The following is a 27,906-nucleotide window of genomic DNA, read 5'->3' as shown; positions in this document are numbered from 1 at the left end:
AAAAATCTAAGTTAGCTCATCTATATTGCTAAAAGGAGATAGCCGTACAAAGCAGCTGTTTTCTCTGTTTAATATGACAATGAATCCAAGATTATATTTTTGGCGTGGTTAAAAAAATTGTAATTTGAATTTGCTAACCTTTATCGTTGTATTCGTTTATTCGTAAACACAACGAATAGTTTATCTTATTTTTAAAAGTTCTTTTAAGAGATATCGATGATAATTTATTTTATAATTACTAAGCTTCGAACGAAAGTAAGTACTGTATTACAAAATCTTTCCAGGTTGCATTTTTCTTATTAATGAAATTCTTTTAATAAAGGTAGAATATAAAAGAAACAAAATAATCAATTTTATAAGTCACGATATCCTACGAATGTTATTTATTTTTACATAGTTTAAATGAAATTCTTTATATACTCGATCAATATTTTGGAAAACAAAATATTTATTTATTTGTACTCGTTCGTAAGCAATTCAATTTTCGTTATTTTGAGAATAAAATATTTTATAAAACTTTCTTTTTTCATGAAAAGAAAAGTTATTTAAATATAATTAGAATTCTTCAATTCGTATAATAAATGAAAAACTCGAATATTCTAATCCCCATTTGTATTGCAATGAGTTTTGATTTTCTTCAACATCTCGAAATTCTTTATTATAAATACGTATTTTAATTATAGTTTATCTTCGAGTTTTTCCATGACAGATTTTTGAAAATGAATTGGATGTTTCTTTTTCATACAAACAACAGATTTGAATTGACTTTCAAATAGATATTTAGCTACCAGCTCCTATTAATAAGATTTGTTGAATTTCTAGCTATTAAATCGAATTATATTTGCCACTAACAACAAAAAATTACATTTTTAAATTTAAAATAATTGTGTTTAAACTGCATTTTAATGAGACCTATATTCTAGAAAATGAATTCATTAAAAACAAAATATGAGTAATGACATTCGCACCGGTTTTTGCTGAGTTATTTATTATTAAACATCTAAATTCTTATACAAGAGTATGTAAACAAACAAGTCACGAAGTGATCCTTAACAGAAAAATTTAAATAACTTATATTAAGTTATAGAAATTCATACAAGTAATTTTATTCAACTTTTTAAAATAAATAGTAATAAAATTTAAATATATAAAGAAAAATAATTAAATTTGGCTAGAGATTTAAATAAATACAGTACTGTCTTCCGATACTCCGATGTAAAACTTAATATTGAATAATTATTCGATTTTTTGAGATATAATTAATACTAAAATACGATTGAGAACCATGTTTTATTTACTCTTTTATAAAGTAAATAACGTGTTAACACACATTATTTAGTTTATAAAAGAGGTTGATCTGCGATCAGCTGTTATTTATTGAATATATTCCGTATGTAATAAACAAAAGAATAAATCTAGTGATTTATATAATCAAGTCTAAATCATTTTTTTATTCTCAAGCGTTGAATGTAAATTGCATTTATTCTTTTATATAGAGATTGAGCTTAGTATACTGAAATATATAGGCCTATATATTATTTATACACAGTATTTTTTCCGATTAATTTAAATTTAAACCTCGGGAGATTTATTTTTAAAACGTATTGTATGTATCCCTTGGGTTTACTTGAATACTCGGAGTATTTTTTCGACTCTGGGTTTATTATCTCCCAACAAGACAGGAATGAGCAAAAATTAAAAGAAATGTCTTAATTATTTGTACATTTTCCGAACTATCAAAAAAATTATTAGCTGTATTTATGGGTTACGGCTGCAACAATTGAAATAATTGCTGTTTTTTTAATTAATCCGATTCGTTGTCTTTCAATTCGTCTATTACGTTCTCATTTGTATCTGCTTCGATGTCGTTGTAGGAATCAAGATCTCGATTACCATCTGGTTAAACTCACTATCTCTTTCTAATTCGAGCTTCCCTGATTACCCCTCAACTTATGAATTTGATCGCGACTTTCTCAAGCTCAATATTCAATAATTGTAATCTTACTACAAAAATCAAGCAACGAGTTGCTTAACTACAGAATATAAACTAACTCTTTTGCCTTTTTTAAATCACTAAAAACTTTTTATATTTTTATCCTTCTAATCTATGCAAGTTATATATAAAATAGAATGTCTGTCCGTTGTGTATTTTTTTTTATAAATTCCTAACCTTCCTAACTTTTTGTACAGTAAGCACCTCTTTAAGAATTTAAAAAACAAATTATTACACACGTTTAATGAAATACACTAGGATACTGAGAAGAACTTTTAACATAATACAAAGCTAACCGAATTGTAAATTTAATTGTGTTTCTGGACTTGTTTGTTCCTCTGTAATATGGTCAAGTATTGCCAAACACAATTTAGTAATATTTGGCGACAGAATTTTTACATCAAACCCTGTAGATCAGCGATTTCCAAACTACTGCGATCTACTGACCTTTTCAAAAATTAAACCTCTATATTTATTTTTGCATGGCTGTATAACAATAACCTCATTTATAGTCAACTTGCTATATATATATAAATACTTGAAAGAATGCATTAATTAAATAATACATAGGGCCACAAAATATCGAAGTCAGAACTTTGCCTATTACTCTGTACCAACTGTTATTTTTAGTCTGCAAGCTAATTTAGTCTGTAAACAATTCACACGCACATAATTTGTAAGCATTAATAGCCATAGAAATTGAAAGAAAGGGACTTATATATATATTCGATGATTACTTCGGTGATTCTAATACTCGTGATGAATTGGCTGTAGCGGATACCGCCGTACAAAGTGAATAAGATGAAATGGACGTGACCTGCGACTGTTGGTGATGATAGCAATGGCAGAGATGTTGACACGAACGAGAGAAAAAGGTTTCAAAATTTTTGCAAGAAACTTGTAGATACAAAGAAGGTCCAGGTGGAAAGGCATGCAGTTTCATTTAGGGGCTGTCCATAAATTACGTCCGCATTTTCCTTGAAATTATTAATCCCCTCACCCATTGTTTCAGTTTGTCCAAGTTTCCGTAATCCCCTCTCCTATTCGGAAGTCTAACAAAACTCAACCATCTCTCAAAATCTTTACCACTTTAGGAATAATAAAATATATAAACCGTATAAAATTTAATAAAATAAAACGGACGTCCATCGAAGTTCAATCCCGCCTCTCCCTCCCTTGTCCGACTTGTCATAACCCCTCCCTTCTAGGGCTCTTAATCTCGAGTTTTTCGTGTTACAACTCCCAACGTGTTGAAGTTGTCACGTGGTACCATTTCACACTCTGACGTCAAATTGGTAGTCTCGAGTTATAATTCACGTGCTTTCCCATCTCACCATGAGAGTTCCTACTCGCTTCGAGTCGAGCATGTGAGATCTCCACAAGAAAGTGAAAACTGCTGACGGATGTGCTATTCTGAGCGCATTCGAAGCATTTGAAAGAGCTGAAAGATGTTGTTTAAGAAGGCAACGAATTCTTCGACCAATTATGTAATATAATTGTATTATTATTATTATTATTAATAAAAATTATTAAGAGCATAGCCACTATATTAAGATTATTTANCTTTTTTGTATTGTTTTTTTTTATCATTAAGAATATTTTAATTTGTTGAAAGAATAGTTAAGATAATTTTTATATATTCAATATTACTGTATTTCATCCATACAATACTCAAACGAGTAAACTAAAAGTTTTAATTCTTCGCTATTATCAAACTAAAGTGATATTCTTCCAAAATAAAAATAACTATATCTTCCAGTCTCATATCACAAATTGATAATTTTACATACACATTAAAATTCAAAATTAATAAATACTTTAAAACGGATATTGTACAATTACGAGTTGTTTTCTGGTTGGTTTTTCTATTATCCGTGCAGAATTGTGGGTTACTCCTATGTCAAAGCATTCTATGACGTAGAGAGCGGAGGTAGAAAGGGCAATTGTCCTTTATAATTTTCAAACCACCCTTACTGGGTGGAATGTCCCGCTCATAACATCATATATATCTAAGTTTAATGAGGATAAAAAGAGAAATCAATAACATTTATTTTCTTTTTATATTTTATTTTAGGTCCTATTATTTATTAATTTTTGCTGTTTTTTTTTTATCTGGACATTCTAATTATATAATAATTAAAATATTGTTAGCTGATAATATAGAAATAGTACAAAAGAATATAAATCATAAAATATTTTAAAAATTTCATATTCTGTAGGTTATATATTTTTTATTTTGAATCTTCTTTATAATAGTTAAAAATCGATTGATTCAGATAACAAATATTCAAAGACAGGGAATATTTTGTCTTTCTTTATTTTAAAATATATCATTTTTTACGATTAAAAATGCAAAATCCGCAGTAATAAAATAAGTATTTATTATTTCTTTGACACGATTATCTGTTGAAATTTTACGAGTTTCCAAATGTTTTCCCCCTTTTCCATTATTTATCATTTGCGTATTATTATATTGGATAAAATGATGCGTAATTAAATATGAAAAATAAAAAGCATGAAATGTTTTATTGTTTTCCTACGAAAATAGTCCAATAATAAATTTTAAAATTTTTTAATTAGACGATATAGCTACGAGTATAATAAGTCTCATGTAATTAAAACTAAACAAAGAATTTGTCAAAGAAATATTTTGTAAAATAATCAATTTTATTGCATAATATAAAGAGCATTATATCAGTTACATTATAAATAATATTTATATTATAATATAAACAGCATTATAGGCCTATCTTTTAAAACAATAATTATAGAGCTTTTATGAAGACACTAATAACTTTAATATCTGAATATTACTCATATTAAATGTCCTAAACTGTAATAATTTTAAGCATATCGATCGTTATAATGGGCCTACTCCGTTTAAAGCTTCAATCACGTAATGATGCATAGATAAAGCATAATAAATTTATAAATACATATCATAACATCTTGTCAGATTATACAGTATTAAAATTTTATAATTGTGCATTAATTGAAAAAGCTAAATGATCATTTTATTCAGTTTTAATAACATGTGAAAGTGGATAATAAAATTAACACTTTGAAAATTAAATTAATGATCATTTATTTTCAACACAAGAAATTGTGTAGATTAGCAAGATTAATAATAAAACATTGTTATTAGCAACAAAACTCATATTACTAAAGAGTAGCACTGTGCCGATAACCGATATATCAAACCGAAATAGATGTACGTTTACAATATTGATATTAATATTGTAAAATTTAGGTATTTGATATCGATATATCAAAGGAATTTCTGTATCAAGTCTAATATCCATATCAAAATTTTAGTTTAACACAACCCTACTAAAGAGTCGGATAGCCATAAAATAATTTCAACGATTTGAAATTAAGAAGATCGAAAAATTCATCTATGAAGGTTTAACGAAAATATGAAGTGTCTTTTTTAAAAGTTTAAAGCTTAATAGGCTATATTATATTTTACGTTAAAATTAAATAATGCATATTTATAATTATAATAATAAAGTTATTTCGAAATTAATCATTCATAGCCTACTAGTGCAGATGTTAACGTTGCAGAGTATTCTATTATGCAACATACCGAATTAAATGAATAAATTTTAAAGTAATTATAAAATGTGATTTCAAAACTTATACTTTTTTAAAACTGAAGATTCACTTTTTTACTATAGACCAAATTCGTAATGGCCCGAATTTCTCTATTACGGGCAGATTTGGATTGCAGTGAAAATCTTCTATGACTGAAGATGAGAGTGAATTCTCAAATTTACTACCAATAAGAAATCAGAAGAATATAAAACTCTGAGGGGTCCTCCAGTGGCCAAGCGGTTCCGTTCTTGAACACTGGGAGTTCGGTCGTGGGTTCGCTCCTCGCCAAAGACGGGCTAACCACGTGGAGTTTTCTGGGTTTTCTTCACATCTGTAACGCCTGAATAGGGGCCAGTTACCCTTCAAAAGACTTCTCGGAAGGCATCGCCTAAGTTTTGCGTTGCTACAAACAAACTGAGCCAAATTTAGCTTTCTTCCTCTTCTCTTTTGCTTTTCATAAATATGCGGTTTGTACATTAAGCTTCACACTAAATGCTACCTGTTTATTAAAATATCGACAATCTAGTTCAATTTTTTTCAGTTGTTACAATAACATTTTAGTAGGCCTATACATTGCAACATTTAACATTTATATGAATAGGCTAACAATGATTAATTTCGAACTACATTTTTGTACTTATCATTTAATTATCGATTACACGTACAAAACGTAATTTTTTTTATTCTTACTCATTTATTGGTATTTATTGAATTATCACATCAGTTTTCTGTGTTTGTTACACAGGTCATTGACACTAACGTATGTAGGCTTGTAACTCAAAACAGAATGTTATCTCGCTTTTACATCTTTAAGTTTTTAAAATTACCTTATTGTTTACTTTACAGAATGCTTAAAAACATTCCTTGAAAATTTGCTTAAGATTAAGATATTATTATATATCAAGATTTAAATATTACATCATAAATTTATTTTTTATTCCAGATAAAACTGAGTTTTTCAGTAATTAGAATGTCATTCAATCATAACAGATATATATTACTGTATGTTACACAACTATTTCTAAATTCGTAAAATACAATCTTGAAAGTTGTTTTGACAGAGTTAACGGATTAACAATCTCAGGTTTTGACTATCGGAAGAATAATCGTGACCCAGTTGAATGACGTAAGTTGTTTACAGTTTTCATCGATTCTTCTTACAGGGCAAGGAGCGTTGACTTCGGAGATGTTAGGATATTGTCGAATTTCACCTAAAGATCTTATATCAAACATTCAGCTTCAGTTTTAGCAAGTGAACTGTAGAATAATAATGAAACTTAAGCGTATAAAGTACTGAGGATCAAGTCAAAAGTTAGAATCAAGTTAGAACACGCTTTTAAGTTGATATATTTATATTTAACTAAAAACTTAAATATAAGCTCTAGTTTTTAAATATTCAAAAACAGGAAATCCGCTCGTTTAGAAAAAGCAGGATTTTCAGCTAATTCAAGGTCGATTCTTGTTTAGAAACGTCACAAATTAAGCAGTGAAGACGCCAGAACGTCGGGCGACTTACATTGTCCTGAAAAATTAATCCAAATCAGAACCTGAATTTATGAAAAGAGCACGAAGGAGCGTACTGTCCGCATTCTTCAACATAGCGGAACCCGAGAATACAAAATACAAAATTATCCTAATTGAAGCTTCTCTCTCGGTGGGACTCCTGACATCGTCTGACCAATTTTCGTAATGCCCGTTTTACTTCGGACTAAAAAAGCTAATTTCTGTTTAGTATAGTTTTTCATGCGATTGCATTTCAAATAATTAAATTCATCAATAAAATCGAATGTATGATTCGGTTTTTAATAATATGTTCATTCGGTTGATTAATAATACTCCAAATGACTTAAAACAGTGGCATGATATATTTATGAAACATTAACTAAATTAATGATTAAATATGATTTAAACTTTAAACGATAAACTAAATAAACTTTGGTAGGATTAATTAAATCATTTGCTTAACCGATTAAAAACAATGAGCCATTTTCAATCAATTTTCCAATTTTTATAGTGTGATTTTGGAATAAAAACACCTTTATTCTGGTTTTTTCTTTTCTTGAATTTGCCAACTACAAGATAAGAAATCATGCGTTAAGATAATAAGTATAGTCCTAAATATTAGTATTTAATAAATCTTAACAGTTATTTCCTGGTAAATCTTCCTGGAGGCAATTAATACATTAAGTTTTTTAAATTATTAGTTCTAATAGGCTATATTTTAAGTTATGTAATAAAAAACGTATAATGTTAAGGACTAGATCGTACCTGTGTTCCTTTTTAGGAAGGCAATTCCAATTTTTTTTTATGGAGAACGAATCCATTAAGTCCAAGTTTATTACTTTTTAAAACAGGAATGCGAAGGAAAAAATAGCTAATAGCAGATTAGAGTAAAAAAAAATAAATTTTATTATTTAAAGATAATTTTAACAGGATAGAGATATCGAATATAAAATATCGTTTAGTCGGTCATAAGTAAATTATCTTTACAATTCATTAATTTATTTTCACGATTTTTTGACATATTAACTTGTTATAATGCAACTTAAGGCAATTCTAGAGAGTTTTATGGTTTGATAATAATGAAAAGAAAACCAGTTATACTTGTTGTCAGCATATCCTAAACACTTTGTCATTTACGCGAGACTAACCTTTTTCTGTGTAATAAATTAGTTATTCTAAACCAAAAGTCAGTTTCTTGCCATCATTTAGTGATACAAAAGTCGTTAATCTCACCTCTTGATTCATATTCCAATGTTTAAAGATTAAACTCGGACTCATATTTCATTAATTAAACGAACAAACTCTCTTCTTTGAAACTAATGAGGTTTTTAAACTCTTAATGCGCTTATTCATTTCTGCGATGAAAGAAAAATGTGTAAAATTTCTGAGTTAAAAACACAATAGACGAGTTAAGTTCTTCCAAAATTCCATCATCCGGCAGGCAAAGCAACATTATTTCGAGAATAAATCGGATTCTTAGCATTTAGCCACTTGGTTTTAGCGCAAAAATTGTGACCTTGTAACTATCAATGACTCTACAAAAAGAAATTCGATACGATAGTCATCGTGAAGTGAAGTGAAGGCCTTTCGGGGTCATCGCCCGTAGATCGAATGATATACGGTACATTTTTTACAATTCTTAATGTTCGAAGTGTGTTAACAGCTGCATTTACACAATAGTTATCATTGATGGCAATCGAAGAATTGACGTTTCTTTAGCAGCTGACAAAAGCTGGCCTCGTCAATTGTATTTATTATGAACACGTGACACTCTCACGCGTTAATAAGTCTAAGCTAAGTCTCGCCTCTTCCCTCCCGCAAAAGTTTTCAAGAATTAAAATTGAATTTCCACTTCATACAGACATTAGAGGTTATAATTAAATTCGAATTAGAATTTGTATGGGTGCAAATTCTTTTTTCTTTAATTTAAAACTTTGATGAGTTTGACATTGACTTTGAATTTCGAATTCACAGAAATAACCCGTTGAATTTACGTGAATCATCAGACCGACTTTTACGACACTACGTCATCGTGTCATTCTTATTCGTCATCCGTTTTAAATGCTGATTTTTTTTTTAGTTTTTAAATGCAAAATTCCGAAATAATTACGCATTTGTTTAGCGTCATTTTATTTAGTTGAAGACAGTTTTTATTATGTATCGTGTTTATTGTTAAATCAATAATAATAAGATTATCCAAGAAAATCAACTCGATATTGTAAAAGCGTAAAGCCCATACAATTAGCCGTAACATGATTGATGATTTTTAAACTTGTTCAGCTACTTTGTTTTCCTAATTCAGAACATTGTTTGGTTTCGATAACAATCTCTGGCATACAGTCTACCTACAGTTATTTAAACAGTTTCAATTATTGTTACCGTTTCTTATATTCTACGCCGTAGAAAACCCAGTGGCTTTAATGAGAATTTGAGAATAACTCTCCGGAAAAGTTAATCTTCGCAGTAGAGTAAGGTGTGTAGTACGCATTTTATTGTAGATTATTCACATTCTATTTTAGTTTTGCTACGCAGATGACTAAAGGGTGCACGGAGGTGGTCTCCTATCTGGTGCAATCAAACCCAGACCGGAAAAACATCCAGATGGCTTCACTTAATTAGTAAGCAAACTTTCACAATACATCGTTATTATGACTAAAAAAGGATAAATACTTCGATAGATCGGGAATTTGTACTGTTCCTAACAGGCGGAAGTAGTTGCAAGGACGAGTGTTATCTATTTAAAAAACAAATTACGCGTTGTATTACTAGACGACGCGATTTTAAATATATTATTTACATTATATTTAGCTTATTCTTCTCGATATACATCACGTTTGTTACATAACCATTCGCGACTACTTTAAAATCATTTTTTAATGTACCACCCACCATCTCCTTAAACGAAACATAAAGTCGTAAAGGACGTAGGCTAAGTTTCGGGTATTAAGAAAGACGATTAGTTCCCAGGATAAAATGTTGTAGCTTAATGATTCTGCATCCTAATTAGTGCGATCTTTGTCTGGCAAATCGTTTCTTGCAGCCAACTGACCTTACTGCACGGCAATGATAATGCGCAGCCGGACGAGGTACAATGCCAAGTTCAACCTTGACATCTGTTGACTTCCAGCATCTATCTCTACTAGCGGAATTAAAATAATATGAATTGATTTTAAGAGAATAAAAATAGAAAACCATTTGTCAATAATTTCATTATTTTCATTGGCTAAATAAAAATAAATTTCCCTGCAACATAAATCATGTCGTAAAATGTTATTTATTCGACTTAAATATCATTTATTGTTATTTATGAACATAATATCAGTTTAAATTTCTATATTAAATCCTTTCCTTTGCTTTTATGTAACGAAAATTCTTTTCTTTTTTTTAAATAATATTTATAAAATGAACAGAAAACGATACCTATCCGAATAATCTTGATGAAGCATTCACTGAATAATTTCAAAGTCCAATTTTTGTATGCATTTTCATTCGACTACTATTTGTTGTACTTTATACCCTGTTCATCAATGGAATTTCGATTCAGTCAGTTAATACTAAAAAAGTAGATGTAGTTACTTTACAATACCTTACTGCTTAAAAATTACTATAAAATTCCTCTTTCTACGAGCGACAACTTAATTATTTTCTGAAATACATATCATTGGACGGCATTTATCTAGAATATTTAATTATTTATAAGACAATTTAGAGTGTGATTTTATTCTAATATCTCTTAAATTATATTCTATATTTTTAAAATGTCTAAAATATGTAGTAGAATGTTAATTTTAGACGCTGTTTCGATGAAGGGACGACACGCAATCATATTCGAATTCTTTATCCAAGTTTGGTCATTCATTGAAACCAAATAAATCCAAGCGAGCGAACTTTTAATTACGCGAAAATTTCTCAATACTACTTGGAATTTAATCTGATGATTAGTATCGTAGCCTGGGCTTCTTGCCAAGCAAATAACGTGCCTTTCGTTGCATGGATGCTAAACTATGTACAAAAATGACAAGCATCCATGCATTTCATGATATACCGCGTCTTAAATGGATACAATGAAACTTACGTACGAATACTCGTCAATAATTACCGTGTTAAATCATACGAATCTGCTGCTCGACATTAAAATTGTTCTGGTTTCATAAATAGCTGAAATGCCATCTATTAATGGTGACAATTCAATAATAGCTTGTTAACTGAATTGATAATGTGGAAAAGACTATATTCTGCATCTATATTCTTGTCATAAAAGAAAATTAATCACTTTGATTTTTCCTATTGAAATCCCTTTTATAGTTACTCTGAAAAGATGATTAATAACGTATTCGTTTCTTTAAAATCGTCAAATTTTTAACCGTGGGATTTTCATTAGCTAAAAGTTCTCACTATTTGGCCAGTTGTACTGTATATTTCTGCAAACCTATATAAATTTTTCTACATATTTTTGTCAGATTCTGAAAATCCTAAGAGAATGACAAAATTAATTAAAATTTGATGTTTGCTAGCACCCTATCAATCACATTCTTCATATAGAACATAAAACAATTTGAAAGAAGAGCAATAACTCTACTCTTTTTTTTATGACATTCTAACGTTAATGATATTAGCGAACCCCCTCAATCTATAAGTTATCTACATTAAGAGCTTAGTCAGTCCATTTATTACACTAGAGTCAAGGTCTACCTTATCGTTTCTACTCGACAAAACCATTATTTAATCGTCGTTCAAGGGGAAAAAAACAGAAGCAGTGATAGCTCGTGTTAATCGATTCTTTGGATTATATTACGCCTGCTGCAGTAGCGCCTATTCTTTTGAATAAATAAGCCGAATTGTATCGCTTTGTATAGAAACTGCGACAGTCGAAGCTACGCACTTCCTTGCATTTCTCAGGAAATCGATATATGTACTGTACTGCATATAAGAGATTTTAATTATCGACTTTATGAATAGTTAATGAAGACATCCATTCGCTAATGTTTACTAAGAAGCTATTTAGAAATCGCTCGAAAAGACGTCAAGTGGTGAATTGCGTAAGGTTAATTGTTCCACAGATGGAACTAATTTGTATTTATATCTACTGCAAGTCGATCCTATGACAAATTTGATCACTTCGTCTTGTTTACGAGATTTTATTGTAAAGAAGAGAAATGTATGTTTTCAATATGTTTTACTTCTAAAAAAAACATCGCAACAGGAATTCCGATTCGAGTTGTCAAAACTAATTAATTCCAAAAGAATTTCTACTAAACTCTTCGAATATTTACACGAAAATAAATGTCACGTCTACAATTAAATTTGATTTATACGAAATTAAAACTTATTTTTATTGCTGGCGAGAAATATAACATAAATTATAAAAAGTTGTTGCACTTTGAACAGATTTTATTACGAGGATTGCAATTACATTTTTGATTTAAACGAGAAGTCAGATAATTAGTATATTCTATAAATAAAATAATCCTATAAATATAATAATAATAATAATAATAAATTCATTCCGTACACGAAGATAAGCAGAATTTTTTGATTAATTGCTGGAAAATACGGGTTTGTGTTTTATCGAGTTCTCACGCATTTCTAATTGAAAAACTAAGCACTTCCTATTTTGTCGGGCAAGAACAAGTTTTATCTATTAATAATTGGTGCGAGAGTCGAGGTCAAGAGTGTTTATGTCACTAATCACTCTGCGTCATTGCGGCCGAAACAATATCGCGCCGTTTCTTTATAAAATGCAATGCTTCAATCAACAGATACAATATCAATTTCTAAAAATAAAAGATACGATGAATTTTATTTTATAAATAAACTTCGATTGTAAATATATGAATGTAAGAAGCGGACACGATAAGATAGGAGCGTGTTTTAACATTTTTCTCTTAACTTTTTTCTTCTAAATTTCAATTAAAAGCGTAGGCCTAAACTTAACTTTTAAAGTTTAAAACACATTTTTAAACATTTTTAATCTTAAAAGCGTTTTAATCTTTTTGTAAGTTTTTCAAAAAGCTGTTAACTGCTATAAAAGATAATCATTACTCTATAGAAAATTTGAATATAACTTTAATTACTTCTTAAAAAAAAAAAAAAAAAACAAATCAATAAACCAAGCTTTTAGCATTTGTTTTTTTATAAAATAAATCAACTATCGTCTATATAAAGACTATTATAAAAAAAACATGAAATATGTTTTTTAACGCAAAATTAATATTATCATAGCAAAATATACTTTTAAAATATTGAGAAGATAATTTAAAATCAATATAAAATATTGATTAATTGTTATATCTTCGGTATTTTATGGAAAAACGTTTAATTGAATATAGGCCTAAAGGTCACATAAATTTTTAATTTATAAGTGAAATTTGGTCTTAAATTATTTGGTAACTAACAAAAAAATAAAATGAAAGTGACCATTTCGTATTTGCGATTCCGAAATATGTTTTTGTTACATTTTGGTTAGTTAATTCAACGATTGAAGGTTTAAAATATAATGGACTTAGTTAACATTTAGGTCATCCATCATTCCTATATCGAATCCGTCAAAAATAAACTGACTTAGCCTATATATGATTTTTTTTAACGAAAACAACTTTACGTCAAACGGGTCAAAATGATATTTTATAGAATAATAAAGTGAAATCTCGATTGTATAACATGGAGATCGTATTGAAAGTCACCGAGGAAAGGAGGCCCGAGTTATATGCAATTTCTGATAGATGATATCGGGATTACCAACCCAATTCGAACGAATGCAAATTAGGGCCAGAGCTGACAATGAACCGTAAATTGTAAGATTAATATCAAAACTATGTCAGAGAAATGTAAAACGAAACTACTGTCTACAAGATATCGAATTTCTCTCAAAGAAATCGCCGATATTCAATACGCGCAATTCTGTTGTTGTTTTTTAATCAATTGCAAATCTTGATTAATGGAATAATAATGCATTTTTTCTTATTACTAATTCGTCATTTTTTAAACTTCTTATCCAATTTTTATTCGAAAAAATGAGTATCTTAAGTCTTCTCTACCTTTTCTTTTTCTATTTACGAGCCACCATTAAATCGGCATTCTTCAAATTATCTAAAATCAGGCCAAATAAATCTGGATAAATACTTGTTTTTTTTATTCCGACTCATTTTATTCGTTTCAAAAACAGCTTCTTTGTTTCAGTAACACAAAAATTTCTTAAATTGAATTAAATTTAAAGTGGGAAAATAAATGTAAAATTTTGCGTCATATTCTGCTCGTCAGTTTTCTTTAATAAAAGTTATTTATCAGAATAATTTAATTTATTTCCTTCTTTCCACTGTACAATTTCGAATCGACATGTCGTATTTTTGCTTCAAAAAAAAAAAAAAAAACTTTAAATTTTTTCTTTATTACAGAGAAATTATTCTAAAACTAAAAGTTTTTCTTTAAGAAAACATTCGAAAAAATTCGAAAATTTTACAATAATAAATTGATGTAAAGGACCTTTAATCATTCTTAATTCCATCAGAATAGCCATAAAAATCATAATGTTTTAACAAATCCTCTACATGACTTAAGGCATTTGAAGACTATTTATGTAAATATAATTTGCGTTTTAAATGTATTAGAATACAAAAATCATGTAGGTTTTAATAAATCATTCTAATGATCAATTTAATTATGTATCTCATCAGCATTTGTTCCAAGCTCAACTGTAATTTAAATGAATAAATTATTTCGGTTTCATTCTTTTGCGAAATCCGTTGAGCTTGTTTTTGGAGCGATCAGAAGAGATTGTAACACGTTAAAGTTTGCATACGAAAGTTCACTCGGTAGAATAAAAAATATTTAGCAAAACAAACACAAATATCAATACTCCCACCTTTATCGAAAGTCATATAACGAGTTCTTTTAAATGTATAAGATTCGACCAGTTAAACTAGAATCGGTCGTAACGGTCGATGAAGATTCGTACAGAAGATATTCAAAAAGAATTCAGCCAGGTAATGAGCCAAAAGAAAGAGATTAACTACCCACACAATTCGAGCAAATTGCGAAGGTTGTCAAAACAGCACTCAAGGTTCCGTTTTGCAAACGGTAGAACCTTCGCCCACTCGTTTGCTCTACTGAGATACGGCCCTTTTTCCATTTGCATTTCAATTCCAAATTTATTAGATCTGCCTAAACATATTTATCCTCAAATAACAAAAACACTATTGATAAGCGCGTTTTTGTAACACTTTTTAAACATATCGAATAAAAATCTCTTTCCTACGAGAATCTACTTAATCTACTACTAGAATTTATTAAGAGATTCACACGGGATTAATTATTATTCTCGACATTTAGTTACCATATTGGCTACTTAATTTTATAAACAGTTGTTCTTTATACAATGCTTTTGTGATTAAATGAAGATAAAATATTTAGTACGCTAGAAAGTTAAATGCCTGGTTAATGTTCTTTATTAGCTAAGTTATTAAAATGCTTAGCGTGACTCCATTAAGAGATTCGTAAGTACTTTTACAGATAAGAACTTAGGACCAAGAGTATAAGCTCGAAAGAAATGCAAGGAGTGTAAAGCCAGATCGGCGCGTTGTCGCCTAACACGCAATAGTTGCGTTGTCACGTCGCATAATGGACTATTCGAGTTCGATAGAAAACATGGCAATGACTTTGAAAGTATTTATAAAGAATGGTTTATTCATAGAATAAAGTCTCGTATGCCATTCCGATAATAATTTAAATTGCAGAGAATGACGCAGCGCGAAAAAGAATAGATATAATTCCGTTATTAAATTATAATATTAGATACGTTTATTTGGTGTGAAACGTGACAGAGTTGTTAAAAAAGTTTATCTCCGGAAAAGAATTTGTAACAACAAGTCATCAAAAATCAAATTTCTTATTTACTGAGTGAAGAATATGAAAAATCTAGAAGATTTCCATTAAAAATCGAACTTATAGCATAGATTCGAGAGATGCATAATAAATAGTTACTTTAATTCCTTGGTATATAGGTCGAGTAAAACAAAAGTTTTGCAAGAAAGATGTATAATTATAGGTAAGAACCGATGCGCAACAATGGAATAATACAATTTTCATCTGTTTCCTACAATAAAGTATTCGGTCGTGACGTTCCACTCTTTCATAACATACCGAAACCATTTATAAAAGAGAGCAGTTGTCATTCTCCGATTACAAAACAACAGCTTTTTATTGCTTGCACAACAGCATAGCGAGTGTGGTTCCTGCCCAATTCGACCTTTGCCACTTCGCACACGTCGACCGGTCATTGGTAAATGGACCATCGCCACTTACTACCTGCCACAAACCTGCTAAATCTAAATCTATTATGAAGCTTGCTCGATAAAATCTAAATCGGAAAACTTGTAAACTATTCATTTTTCTTCACGCTCATTCCATAAATAATTACTTAAATAATTCTCTTTCTTGCATCCATTTTTTAAACTTAAAATGCAAACTGCTTATTTATTAATTAAAAGTGCCTTTTATTTAAAAGTTGAATACTGATCGAAGTGTTTTCAATATAGTTAATATATATATATATATATATAAGTGCTTTTTTCCTAGCGTACAGGATAAAAGTGATTTGTTCGTCGGACATAAAACGGGATTTCATCAAAACTCGACTTTCCTTCTAAAAATCGTTAAAATTCGTTATTATCGCGCATCGGTAAACATGGTCGACGAGTAGCGTTTATTCTATTTTGGCACATTTATTTTGTAATGGAGCGCGCAATAGAAAAACTAAGCATCCAATGGGGAAGAGGATAAGTGTCAGCTCGGCCTTTGTCAAAACTCACCTTTAATCGATTGTATGGGCGGTGTGAGAGTGTGGGCAGTGGTCGGTCCACCCCAGCGCCCTCGTGCTCTATATAGAGGTGTCACGTCTGTCGAGGCACAGACGACTCGGCGATGTGGACCGCTTTGGGAATACTGCTGCTATCTGCCTGCCGGATGACGGGTAAGTCATTTACTACACGTGATGGTAGCTTACCCATTATTTTCTCCTCCGCTTCCGTTCTTTCTTCGCGCTTTCCTTTAGCCTTCTCGTTTACTTTTTTTATTTTATTTTTTAATATCTTATCGTTTCCAAGGTTTCTTTTGTGTTGTAAGTCGGTCGGCAGAAATTTAAAGGAAACACGGGATCAACTGACAAAATTCGGTCAACGGGAAGGACTCGTTGACCCGATTTGATTAATCTTTAAATTATCGAGAGGTGATGAGCGATATCTATTTTTTTCGTTAGTATTTACTTCTACTTTTAGACTAGTTGGAATAAAAAGACGGAGTCGGGATGACGTTAGAAAGTAAATATTTTAGCGTGGAAGATGACCGGACGTGACTGTTGCGCGTTTTCGCCCACGGATTGTAAATTCGGTATGGAACGTAACTGGACCCGGTTGTAGAAACGGGATGAGGTACCTCGAATCACTTGATAAGAATGTGAAAGATCGACCGAGTACTCGACCGTTACCGGATGCTGGTACAAACGTAATAATTAAACAAAATAAGCGGGATCTTGACCTATTTCCGTCTCTCTTTTATAGTAGCGGTCGTAAGTGGTTTAAGGAGTTTGTCTCGAAGAAAATGACGGCAAATTTATTTTTCTTATATATACCACTTCCTGTGTAGCGTCTGACTCATTTAACTTGTTCTTTCGTTTCTCTTGGCCATAACAAAATTTTTCTTTCGTTCGAAAGTTCAAAGACGAGAGGGCAACGTTTATTTCGTTGAGCAACGGGATTAGTAAAAGTCGTTTCATTGTAGTTCTTACGTTATACAAAGGCCGAAAGTTAATAAAATTCCTCTATACTTGTAATCGTTTCCCGAAATATGATACGAGGTTCGTGCCCCAAAAAACGATCTTCGATAAAATTTCAAATCAATGATCTACAGTAAGTTAGCGAAATGAAGTATTTAGTTATTTAGCTTTAGCTTTATTACGGTGATTTATAAAAGACACTACACGCCATTTAACTATTGTAGGCTTATCTTTTTATCGGATACAAAAAGCGCATTCTCTTCCTAGAAAAAGAAAAGGTCTAATAATAGATTGATATTCCAAGCATTTATTGAATTCGGGACAAACTCGTTTTAGATTTAATTTTCGCCTTGTACAAATAATAGTCGGTATTGCCGATGATAACTATTTGTATTTAGAATAGATCTCCCTATTTTAACCTTTAACATCTAGGCTATGGAATGTCGGCAGACTCGTCTCGACGGTGGACGGAATGTCACTCGTGTAGGCTTATAAGAATTTAGTTGAAACCAGATTGTTTATTCGTTTCCTTCGTATCGAAATCTCCCCTTTCTTCGAAAGGGCTGCATTTTGCGTGAGTTGGGTGGATCTGTTTAAAGTGGTGTCAATGTCACCTTTCGGAGTGTGACGTCCGGAGCCGCGAATGATCAGTTTAATTTACAAGAAGAGTCGTCGCTGTCGTGCGATCGATTCTTACCGTCACAAGAATGTTTGTTCATATTTTTTTAACCAAAAATAATTGCTTATTGAACTGGTTTCGTGACGTCACAGTTCTCTGACCCAACTAGTGCCATTTCTTATACATAAACAACCCGTGAACGTACAATCGAGTTTTGATTCGATTTTTCACTATTTCAAGGTTCTCTCGGGCGGATTCGTACCTCGAAATGCACCGAGGTGTTTGGACTCCATTAATCATACAAATAATGGAACTCTCCTTGAAAAGCCAAAACACATCTGTTGATTCAGTAATTCACTTGTTCTTTTACAAGTGGAATTTATCTATTTTAGTTGCTGATATACGTTTATAATTTAACGATTTGAACCTTGAATTAATTAATATGAAACTGAAAGCCAGATTTACTTAGCTACAGAATTTAACAAATGAATAAACACATTAGAAATTTATTCTTCGAGAACAACAGACGAGTTTCTTAAACTAGATTTTGAATAGAGAGAATATAAAATATTTTTAAGTAGGGAAAAAAACAAATTTTATACGTTATAAATCAATTGAAATTTCATAATTCGATTTTTTAATATTTTATGAGATAAATACGAAAATGAAAATATTTTATTTTCAGTGGGAAAAACAAGTTGGAGGAATCATCATTGCCCAGCTCCGAGGTCCCCCGTCAATGGACTCAGTTTCATCTTTAGAGACGGAGAGGTAGTCCAATACACGTGCCACCCGGGCTATAAGATGATAGGAAGACACTACGCTTATTGCGTCAACAATAGATGGAATAGCAACACTCCTCGTTGCGTGCCCAATAACGGTAGGTATAATCACATCTCTTTTCGACTGCACGTTTTTGGTAACGTGAGGCGTCGACATTAAATTAAACCGTAGAGCAAAAGTTTTAAAAGACGTTATAAGGAAACGATTTCCTTTTAAGAGATCGTAAAATACTGTTGTCCTTGAAACAGCACGGTGGACGCTTACCTCGTCCTTGCCTGTAACAATAACATTATGTCGTTACATAATAGATCGCATCGTAAAGATAAAAACGATATAGAGAGCGTCTTTGTAAAAAAAAAAATATCTTGGCAGAAATGCCATTATTTTGGTAGGCAGATTCCTTCGATTCATTTAAATATATGTTGATACACGTTTGGTCGAAATATTCCAGGAAGCCAGTTACGAAGCCCGTTAATAAATTCTTACTGTCGTCACTCGTTAAGGAAAGACGTCATTTGCATTCGCTTCCGACCTCACTTATACAACATTAATCTGTCCTTTAGAAATTATCTCTTTCTAAGCAATTGCTAGTTGCAATTATAAAAATTTTCTTTCGTGTAATTCGCTTCTTTATCGGGTGGGATATCATTAAACTATTATATCGAATTTATTTATTTTTTTCACAAACTGTATTTAAGAGGAAAATCCTACCGTATTAATACAATTAAATAGGAAAACTCGTTAAGTTTTGGTATTACCTTTATCGCAATTGGCCTCTTGATGTTTGATTCGACTGTTTTATTAATTAAGTTAATAATCAGCATGCGCAAGACCTATTTCTTTTTTAAAGAACTATAAAAGAATTTTGCTCGGACCTGAAAGGAAATTATTTTATTAAGCACCGAGAAAGCATTTATTTAAGTGTCTTTTATCAGATAACAACCTCTAAACAACCCTTAGCATTATCAAATGATTATTATTTGTAATTTGCCGGAGGTCGTAGAATAATTTTGACTCAAAAGCTTTTTTTTTTATTTTTATTTTATCGGCAATTCGATATTCTCTGCCAATGATTTCTTACAATAACATCACCAGATATACAGCAAAAAATAAAAATAAAAAACTTCCCATTTCGACCACGTTATCATTATATCAAAAAGAAATATGCCATCTAAAAATAAGTCGGCAAATACTATGGATTATTTTAATTACTTTAAATGAAATTTTATTAAAAATATTCTAAGTATAATAAATTTAAATCCTTCAAAATATTTATATTTAAACCTTTTTTTGTAAATAGTCGTTAATATTCTTTAAATTGCGTTATATATATTTAAAAAATTAGTATGTTATCTTATAGTTATTGTTAGTTCCGGAAAATTGCATTTGCAGTTAGTCTATGTCTTGGGAATGCAGTAACGACAGTTTCAAATAGAGCCGCTTTCACACTTGCGGCCAGCACCACATTTGTTCTTGACATTTATGAAGTCGTAAAAAATCAAGAGCCGCCGACGCTTCATCATATTTGTTTTCTTGCTTACAATCCGTCTTGTATAAATTCTCGCTTTTCCTTAGGGGATTTAAAGACTTCACTAGAAAGATTACAGTTATAATCCCTTATTCGATTAAGCGCTATACATATGATAATATGACTTTAATAATTAATATCTATTCCCGTTTAAATATAGGCTACAGGTGATGATGTTTTACATTAATTTAAAAGTACAGTGCAATATCCTATTAAGGATATGATTGAAAGTCAAGAGAATAATAATCAAAGAATATTTTTCGGTTATTCATCTTGTCTTTGGAAAGTATTGAAAACTGAGTCGAATTGCTAGAGAATTTTAATACCAGTCGGATGCTTTGGAATTCTTTTGAGCGAAATGAAGGACTACTTACATTAAGAAGAATAAGAAAAATCTGTATAGACACGTCATTTTAATCTCGTTAAACATATAAAAACACAAATATTTCAGCACATGTTTAACAAGGACAAGCTAATAAATTTAATCGTAATGTACTTTTTGTTACTAGATTAAGTGGAATGACCATTATATCAATACTAAACAGACTTTTTATTTTTCCATTGGGTTATATTTTTAGTTTTGTACTGTATTTTGTTTTAAATAAAGTACAGAATCAAAAATATGTTTAGGTTTTGTTGCAAAATATTCAAATTTTAGTACCATAAAGTATATCATATGAAACAATGTTTCCATTATTCAAAATTTTAAAACATTTATAATGCATAATGCCATAAAACTCTGAATAACTTAAAATATGAATTTAAACCAAACTTTTGATAGATTTGTGACTGCGTGAGATGAATTCATAACAAATAGAAATTGAGATTATACACAGAATAGAAATCTACCGAAATAAAATGATAAATGAACTTTCGTAGAAATTAGTTTCAAATTTTATGATATGAAAGCTATCAAAATAATAATATAATTGAAATAATTTAATAGGTTTTATTATATTTATTTTGATTTACAAATTTATCAGCCAAAAATCAATTATTAAAAATTATTTGATTCTATTTTTTATGTTAGAAATACTTAAATTCAAGTATTAGTTTCAAATTAATTAGCCTAAATATAATATCTAAATTGAAACTAATTTAATTAATATATTTTTAGATTAAACATTTACATTTTTATGATTTTATTTTAAAATCTAAAAATTTTAACACTTTATTACAATTTCTCTTATACAATTGTTCTCAGACATTGTTTATTATGTGTTTCTAGACAGGGTTCTAAATGTGCTTAATTAATATGATTAAAACTTAGTCTAATTAACTCGAAATTACGCTTCTCAGGTTTCAACAGAATATTGAAACACACATTAAAGTTACGGTACATGCATTAAATCTTTAATCGATTATAGAAGCTTGTTAATTGGTCTACAGCAAAAAATTACTGTATTTTAGTTTGCAAATTTTTTAGCATGTAACGATATGTTACTGACTAAAAAGAATAAACATAATAATATTACTTTTTCTAATCTATTTTGAATTATATAATTAATCCCAATATCAAGCAAATTTTAATTTTAAACAAATGAAAATGTTACTATCAAGACCTACAAACAAGAAATTTTTCTCGCAGATTAATTAAATAAATTACTGCATATTTTCTTNGAAATTAATTACGCTTGTTATAAGAGGATTTATATTATATTTTACATTTTGTATTCTCATATTTCCATTGTTAAATTCTTTTAATTTATTCTTCGCATTGTTTCAATTCTCAAAATATGTGTTATTATACTTTCACTTCAATAGTGTATATTCTTATCATCATGTTATTATGACAGAAATATATAACAAATAAAAATGGTACATATTTCTATCATAATTTTATTATTTAAATATCTGTACAGGATTGTGTCTTTATTCACGATAAAAACATTTCTAGTAGATACTCTATAATATTAACGTTAATTAAATAAGGTTGAAAAATCCGAATAAAATTATTCTTACCACATATTGGAATTTCTGTCGAAACGAAAAATCATTATGCGATTTAGCTCCAGGCTTATTTTTAAAAGCAGAAGTTGTTTTCAGTCTTTTAAAATCTTTAGTTTAATGTGGAAGCTATCTTACTTTTCTGGATCGTTTGAAAGCAATTTTATCTCTCGAGACTCCTGCCAATAACTAATGAGCTCCATTCTTGCATTTTAGTCACATTGCCAATAAAAATGTTGCTTTTTTAAGTATTTCTTTGTGAAAATAATTTAAATATCGACATGTTTTATTCTCTGCTAAAATTAAATTATATAAGATTCATTCAAAGATTTAAATTGAAATGGAAATTAGTTATCGTAACAACGGTAAACAGTGTCTGATAATTGTACACTTTGGCTATCTACATTAAAAATAGTATTAAAAATTTGACTAAAAATTGAAAAAACAAAATGTCTGAAAATTAATTAAAAACTTTAAATCAGGGGTGTCCAACCTTTTTGTTTCTCTGGGCCGCATTGGAACTTGCCTTGGGCCGCGGGTTGGACACCCCTGCTTTAAATGGATAAAATTAGTACTTATAATTTTAATTAATAATTTTATTGCTTTTAGTTTAATTCATGTAGATGATAGACTATGTAGAATATACTGTATAGGTATATAATCACAAATAACAAAATATTTAAACGCTCCATAAAGAGACAAAATTATATTTCTCAATGGCAAACTAACATATTTGGAAGTCCTGAACATCATCTAATTTTGGCAGCCTTTGAATATTCCCTTTAATATTCATAAAATAAATTTAGTATACAATTATTTCTATTAGAGTATCCTTAAGATTTAGATCATAAGCAAGCGCTTAGCTTGCTTATAGAATAACCTGCATTTTATTTCACTAAGAGAAATTAATTACGCTTGTTATAAGAGGATTTATATTATATTTTACATTTTGTATTCTCATATTTCCATTGTTAAGTTCTTTTAATTTATTCTTCGCATTGTTTCAATTCTCAAAATATGTGTTATTATACTTTCACTTCAATAGTGTATATTCTNACGCTTGTTATAAGAGGATTTATATTATATTTTACATTTTGTATTCTCATATTTCCATTGTTAAATTCTTTTAATTTATTCTTCGCATTGTTTCAATTCTCAAAATATGTGTTATTATACTTTCACTTCAATAGTGTATATTCTTATCATAATATCAAGTTATTGTGTATAAATTTAATAATAAACTTTTTTATTATTATCTATATATACATATAAAACAGATAATTGAAAATAAAATAATAATGTCTTAAAAACATACAATTGTGTCCAATCTGTCATAAAGTATTTACTATATTAGCAAAAGATATCGTTAATGCGATAGTCGAGTAAAGTTAATAAAACGAACTTTGTAATTAAAAAATAATAAATCAATTTAGCTCACTGTATATTGTTATGTTGAAATAAATCTTACTTAACAAAATAACAAAAGAAATCCGAAGAATAATATAGCAATAAAGAGTTAATAAAAACTATCGACTGCATGGTTTTAATATAATTGATATTAATTAAATTGTTTTATGATTTTTATTATTTATTATCGCGTAGAGAGATGTGACCATCTGGTTATAAAGAATAGTATCAGATAATCGAGAGAAACATATGCATGTTAACTCCGACGAACGTTTCCGAACCTGTTTTTATTATAATTAGTAACTACTAAACTTATACATTCAATGTCTTCATAATGTTATTTTTCTTTTGTTTATTTTTTTCTGAGATATTCGAGTATATTAACATATCACTTTTTTACACTTTTTGACTTTGATGTTTACGACAAAATCAAAAAGTGCAAAAAAGTCGACGTTTATCTTGGAAAAACGTCTTTGCTTTTGTTATATCGAGACATTTCATTTTGTATAAATATGAGACGAAATTGAGTCAATTCTTTGTATAATGCATTCATTAAATAAAAATATCTTATTTCTATCCAGTTAAATATCATCTTTACATTTCATAAGATCTGGAACTTTCAATTTCGATAAAAGCTGTGATAGTGACATTTGATATATTTAAGCATCGCATTAAAATGCAATTTTCGAAATTTTATCGGAAATTTTTCCAGTCTTCCGAGAAGATAAAAATAATTTATGTTTTCCATAATAATAAATAGTTATTTTAAGATGATAATATTTCTATGATGAACAATAACTAAGAAATGACATTTAATACAACAATGCTCTGTTTAATTCTCGTATTTCTCTCTTAAAAGAAAATATTTCTAGTATAAGAAGACATTCATTAAATAGTAACTTTTAAATGATTTATAAAGGTTTTTCTTTATTATAAAACAGGATATGAAGAATTCAGAGGAGCAACAACTTATACCATAAGACCTGGTATCAAAGAATCTCATTTAAAGGACAGAACATCAACCGAAAGACCTTTGTTCCACTGGGAAGATAAACCTCATTATCCTCCCTATGGTGACAGAGAAAACAGACTGCCGTTAATCAATGGAATTTGGGCACCTTCCCGAAAACCAGAAAACATTCTTTCTATTGGAACGACAACTAGAACTGATAATAGCGTGGAAGAGTTGATTGAGAAAGAAAAGCAAATTGCAGAGCTCAGACAGAAACAGTTAGAAGAAGTAAAAAATAAACGCTATGGTTATACAACGTATCCTCAAAGTGAAACTCAAAAATCAGTGAATGGTCGTTATCATGGCTCAATCGATGTAGTCGTTCTTCCTCCGGCTCCAGCCGAACTCACTAAACCAGGCTTATTCAAAGAAAGGCAGAAAAAACGAAATAAAAAACGTAATAGGCGAAAGAACAAAAAACATATTCAAGAATTACGTCACAAACCGGAAATTAAAATCAACGCCAATACCGATCAGGGAATAATTACAGGTAAGGAAATTGTATCCAATATACGAGTTTAAAATTAGAGTTTAATTTGTGACTATGGGAAAATTAATTGTTGTTACTACTAATTTGCAGATTCTGTTGTGGAAAGAAAATCTCGTCCGTACAAACCGCCTAACGTACCATATGATCATCACAAATTGCGACCATTCGATCCTAGAACTTCCGCTTACGATAGCACTTGTCACGAATCTTCGCACGGTATTACTTACCCACTACGAGCACCTATGTTACCCAATTCTATTGTTTGGAAATACGAAACTCACAAACATTCATCATCTTCCGACAGTTTTTATATGTCAGTGCGATATAAATGCAATTATGGTTACAGATTTCAAAATGAAAGAATCAATAAACTATACTGTCAAAACAGACAGTGGGTTGGAGAGACACCCATTTGTGTGCAATGAGAGAAGTTACGCAGCCAGTGAAATGGCTATTTAATATCATTATAAATAATATCACGGACAAAATGCATATCGCAATGCACGCTCATTGTTAAATAAATGTATAAATAGTCGGTTAATTATTGTAGAATAATTTCGTTAAATGATATATTCTATTTTTAAGATGAAATTGCATTACTTTGATATATTACGTTAACTGATTAACGAAGACAATAATCATTTAAATTATAATAAAAGGAGAGGATCGGCAATAACAATCTAGATCCTCAATATATCATATAAACGTATAGTATATCACAAGGAAAAATCAAGTCGTATTTATCATAAAATAAACAAGAAAATCAACGTCGTTAAATATTGAACGAATCCGAAGACAAAATGTATTATTAATTTTACAAGGAATTTTTGTAACTAATCATTGAATGGCTCAATCACAAAATAAGATAATAGTGCAACGTTGTTGGATACTGAAATTAGTTTTATTTATTATCTGACAAAACAACGTCAATAAAGAAAAGATATTAATACGAACTGATATAAAAATACTGTCATAAATAAATCATCAAAATTTCATTCAAATGAAGATAAGTTTGAAGAGAGTGTATTCGATCGACTCTTCTAATTTTCAAAATAAATTTTCATCTGTAAATGAAAATTTTAATTAAAACAGACTCTAATTAATGATAGCAATTTTATCAGATTTTGTACAAAGTTCATTTAATTTCATTTCGGTTACCGCATTACAATTTTTAATGAAAACTTAGTATCGAAATCAATTCGGGAACAAATATTTGGGTAGGCCTATGTATAATTTGCATTATTTATCTAATAAAATATTTTATTAAAAATAAAATGTGTATATTTTTATTAAATATATCAGAACAAAAATATAAAATTCCGTTTCTTCATTTAAAAATTACCTAATAGAATTTGATATTAGCGTCTCGAAATCAAAAAAAGAAAAAATATATTAACTAAATATAGAAAGAATTGTTATTATCTAATTATAAAAAAAAATTCAGATAAAGTATATTTAAGGTAATTAATGTAAAACCTGGCCACTTAAGATTAACATGCTTTTGTATAATATGCTGGTAAAGTTAATGCGTTGTACACAATTTCTATTACGCCTTTGCAGCCCCTTACTAATAGCGATTCATTTAACTGGTGCCAGTAAATTACACGAAAACATTTCGCACTAAGTTTGGCAAACCACTCAAGAAACGTGCGATTTTGATAAAGGAGAAATCATTTTTATTAATCAGAAAAAACAGATAGAAAAGCTCCAAATGTGAGATAAGAACTACTTCGTTACGTACTACAAATAATTTGCGTTACTTAATTTAATGTTTCGGGCGCCAGAGGAAAAAAATAATTTAATTCTTAAATTCTGAAAGTATTTGTGAGAATTTAGTGTTTAGTTCATTTGGTGGATTTGAATTGGCCTGGTTCTACTTTCAGGCAAACTTGGCTTGGCTTGGTTTAACAGATAGTATTAGAAATCATAAAAGCTATGATTACGAAAAGGCAAGCAAATTTCAAGGAAATTTTGTGTGCAAGAACTGTTTATAACAAGTTAACAGCAAAAGTATAAAAAACAAAAAAAATCTTACGGGACAATTCAGTACACGATTTAAATTTGTTCAAAAATATTTTATTTTGTTTTATTTTATTTTATTACAATTACAATTACACAATTTCATTTTGTTCAAAAATATCAATTGCTGGAATGCCTAAGTTAACGTCCTTCTTTCACCAATTGATTTTCTTTCAGATTAAATATAAAATAATCTTAAATGATTAGAAATTGTTCCAACTTATAAACGGTTTTCAGTTAATT

General features: G+C 29.5%; 1 protein-coding gene across 2 annotated transcripts; it reads left to right on the top strand.

The window, feature by feature from the left end:
- The first annotated feature begins 9,625 nt into the window (after positions 1 to 9,625).
- LOC111617836 lies at positions 9,626 to 26,086 on the top strand. Of its 2 annotated transcripts, none has more exons than XM_023359149.1 (4): positions 9,626 to 9,708; positions 19,163 to 19,357; positions 25,084 to 25,644; positions 25,735 to 26,086. In XM_023359149.1, coding segments are annotated over exons 1-4 (1,092 nt in total). In that variant the 5' UTR covers positions 9,626 to 9,707; the 3' UTR covers positions 26,070 to 26,086. The 2 variants fall into 2 exon arrangements, with proteins under 2 accessions (XP_023214917.1, XP_023214916.1); XM_023359148.1 differs by lacking the exon at positions 9,626 to 9,708 and adding an exon at positions 16,896 to 17,057.
- Positions 26,087 to 27,906: the final 1,820 nt, after the last annotated feature.

The sequence above is a fragment of the Centruroides sculpturatus genome, unplaced genomic scaffold, assembly GCF_000671375.1.
Source record: "Centruroides sculpturatus isolate CEXI.00-Female unplaced genomic scaffold, Cexi_2.0 scaffold104, whole genome shotgun sequence".
Lineage (NCBI taxonomy): Eukaryota > Metazoa > Arthropoda > Arachnida > Scorpiones > Buthidae > Centruroides > Centruroides sculpturatus.
Note: the sequence above shows the minus strand (reverse complement) of the source record. Positions and strands in the feature narration are given on the sequence as shown.

Coding starts and splice junctions, on each gene's coding strand:
- LOC111617836 (XM_023359148.1), top strand. CDS start 17,009: ATGTGGACCGCTTTGGGAATACTGCTGCTATCTGCCTGCCGGATGACG. Junction 17,058..19,162: donor ATCTGCCTGCCGGATGACGG/GTAAGTCATTTA, acceptor TTTTATTTTCAG/TGGGAAAAACAAGTTGGAGG. Junction 25,645..25,734: donor CGATCAGGGAATAATTACAG/GTAAGGAAATTG, acceptor ACTAATTTGCAG/ATTCTGTTGTGGAAAGAAAA.